Consider the following 2,775-nt stretch of genomic DNA (forward strand, 5'->3'; position numbering starts at 1 on the left):
GCTCGCTGTGGTCGGAAGTGTAGACAGCATCGGACGTCGGGTCTGTGTTGGCACAGTGCCAGGCTTGCGGGGCGTGGACTTTGGGTTCCCTTGGTGCGCGCTGGTTCCCGGGCGGGTCGGATGTGCTGGCGGGGGGCGGGCCCGGAGGCTGGGACCCCGATCGGTTGGCACCCTGGCCCCGCCCCGCCCCGCCCTCCATCCGCCTCATTGGCAGCCGCACGCGCGTCGGGGGTTGCCAGGGTGACGAGTCGCTAAGCGGCGAGTCAGCGCCAACCCGAGCCAGTCGGCCTCCGGCAGAGAGAACGGGGGAGGCCGGAGGGCGGGCGGCCGAGCGCGGCGCGCGGCGGCGCGGCCCCAAGCGGGCGCCTCCTCCCGGCCCGGCACGGCCCCCCTCCCGGCGCAGGGGCAGGCCCGGGCGGGGGGCCCCGGAGCCGGCGCGGCCTCGGCCCCGTCGGGGAGGCCGGGGGGCGGCCAGGGCGGGGCGATGCCGGGCGGCGGCGGCGGCGGCCCCTGCCGGGGCCCGTGACCATGGGCATCGCCGAGTCCACGCCGGACGAGCTGCCGTCGGACGCGGAGGAGCAGCTGCGCAGCGGCGAGCAGCAGCTGGAGCTGAGCGGGAGGCGGCTGCGGCGGCTGCCCAGCGCCGTGTGCGCGCTGAGCCGCCTGCAGAAGCTGTACGTGAGCGGCACGGGGCTGCGCGAGCTGCCCGAGGAGATCGAGGAGCTGCGCGAGCTGCGCATCCTGGCGCTCGACTTCAACAAACTCGAGCGCCTGCCCGACGGCCTGTGTCGCCTGCCGCGCCTCACGCGCCTCTACCTGGGCGGCAACAGGCTGCTGGCGCTGCCCGCCGACTTCGCGCAGCTGCAGAGCCTGCGCTGCCTCTGGATCGAGGGCAACTTCCTGCGGCGCTTCCCGCGGCCGCTGCTGCGCCTGGTGGCGCTACAGTCGCTGCAGATGGGCGATAACCGGCTGCGCGCGCTGCCCGCCGAGCTGCCGCGCATGACGGGCCTGCGTGGCCTCTGGCTCTACGGGAACCGCTTCGAGGAGTTCCCGCCCGCGCTGCTGCGCATGGGCCGCCTGCACATCCTCGACCTGGACCGCAACCGCCTGGGCGGCTTCCCCGACCTGCACCCGCTGCGCGCCCTGCGCGTCTTCTCCTACGACCACAACCCGGTGACCGGGCCCCCGCGCGTCGCTGACACCGTCTTCCTCGTGGGCGAGGGCGCCGTCGAGCGCATGGCCGAGCGCGACGAGCCCACGCCCCGGCCGCCGCCCCGGCGCCCAGCGCGAGCCTTTGAGGATGAGGAGGAAGAAGACTTGCTCATAGGGGGCGGGGGCTCCCGGGCTCTGGGGTCCCCCAGAGGCAGCCTCCGTGCCCTGGAAGCCGCTCCAGGACTGGGCACCTGAGCCTATGCTCTGGGTGATGGACTTTGGCCACTTTGGGAGGAGGGGCTCTGGGAGGGGCTGTGGGACCGGTGGACCCCGACTTGGGGCAGAGGAGTGACCACTTTGGGCCAGCTGCCGGTGACACATAGGCCTGGGGGCCGTCTTCCCAGGTAGTAAGAAGCCTGCCTCCTGGCTGATCCCTGGGCAGTCATCAGACCAAGAAGTCCCAGCTCCATTCAGTCCCCTTTAGCCCTGTCTAGTCTCTGATAGAGTCACTGACACTACAACAGAGGTGCCAGCTTCCTCCTGGAACCAGAGTCCCCGCTGTCTGGCGTCACCACCTCGGCTGAGCCTGGATGGCCGGGCTGCCCACCAACCTCCCTCCTCCTGGAGTTTGGATCTCCTAGAGCCACTCTTTCTGGTGCAGGAGCCACTACCTCTGGGTGGACCAATGTCTGTGGGAGGCAGCACTGCCCTTGGAGGAGGCCCTGGCCCAGGGCCAGGGGCTTGGAGCTGGGGCCGGTGCCCAGGACAGAAATGGTAAACTGAGGTTGGGGTCCTAACACTGCAGCTGCCCTTGCCTCTCCGCATACCTTGCCATACATACCTCCCTCCCCAGGGCCCCTAAAATATGTATGGGGAAGTGGTGGTGGTGGGGCTCAGAAGGCAAAGTCTCTGATACCGCCATTCTGTTCTCTTCTCCCAGCTGGTGCCTGGAATCTTGCTGGGAGCACACTCTCCCTTCCCCACAGCCTGAGCCTTCCAGCTGTCAAGTTTGAAAAGAAGCCACTGTGCCTCTAGGGCCTGCTGCACCCAAGAGAGAGGCTGCTCTACACCTCTCCCACTGCCTGCACTCTCCATTCCCTTAAATGGGCACCGTCAGAGTGGCTGGCACGGCGCGGGGCACGGACGAGCATGGTGTGCCTCCACTCCGTCACCAGGGACAGCCTCAAGGGGGTGAGGAGTGGGGCCTCGCTCTGCAATTCCCAGGGCCAGATCTTTCCCATCCAAGCAATAATGGGAGGAGGGAGCCAGGGCTGGGGACACTCAGGGACACTGTCAGGGGCAGGGACCCCACATGGTAATGTTTTCTTTAGGAAGAAAAAAAAAAACTGGCTGTAAACATAAATTATATTTCTTGGAGAAAGAATGTGCGTTTCCCACATGGCTGTTTATTTATAAGCCCTGGGATCACCGGGTCCCATCGCTGTGGGGACCCTGGACTCCCTCTGGCACTGCCCTCTGTCCATGTGCCCCAGCTCTGCGTCAGGCTGGCCCCGGCCAACTGTCGTGTCCTGTCTCGGGAACAAGCGATTGTCCTCAGTCACAAATGGCTTTGGCTGCACAAGGCTGGTTTTGCTTTATCTTTCTCTCTGCCTCCCAGCCCCT

General features: G+C 67.2%; 1 protein-coding gene across 2 annotated transcripts; it reads left to right on the forward strand.

Moving 5' to 3' along the window:
• Positions 1-258: 258 nt before the first annotated feature.
• LRRC10B (leucine rich repeat containing 10B) lies at positions 259-2,536 on the forward strand. Of its 2 annotated transcripts, none has more exons than XM_070487954.1 (2): positions 259-1,420; positions 2,093-2,536. In XM_070487954.1, the coding sequence occupies exon 1, from the start codon at positions 529-531 to the stop codon at positions 1,405-1,407; it is 879 nt and encodes a 292-aa protein (XP_070344055.1). In that variant the 5' UTR covers positions 259-528; the 3' UTR covers positions 1,408-1,420; positions 2,093-2,536. The 2 variants fall into 2 exon arrangements, 1 of the variants encoding a protein (XP_070344055.1); XR_011495121.1 differs by having other exon boundaries at positions 286-1,926.
• Positions 2,537-2,775: the final 239 nt, after the last annotated feature.

Source organism: Equus asinus, chromosome 17 (genome assembly GCF_041296235.1).
Source record: "Equus asinus isolate D_3611 breed Donkey chromosome 17, EquAss-T2T_v2, whole genome shotgun sequence".
Classification (NCBI taxonomy): domain Eukaryota; kingdom Metazoa; phylum Chordata; class Mammalia; order Perissodactyla; family Equidae; genus Equus; species Equus asinus.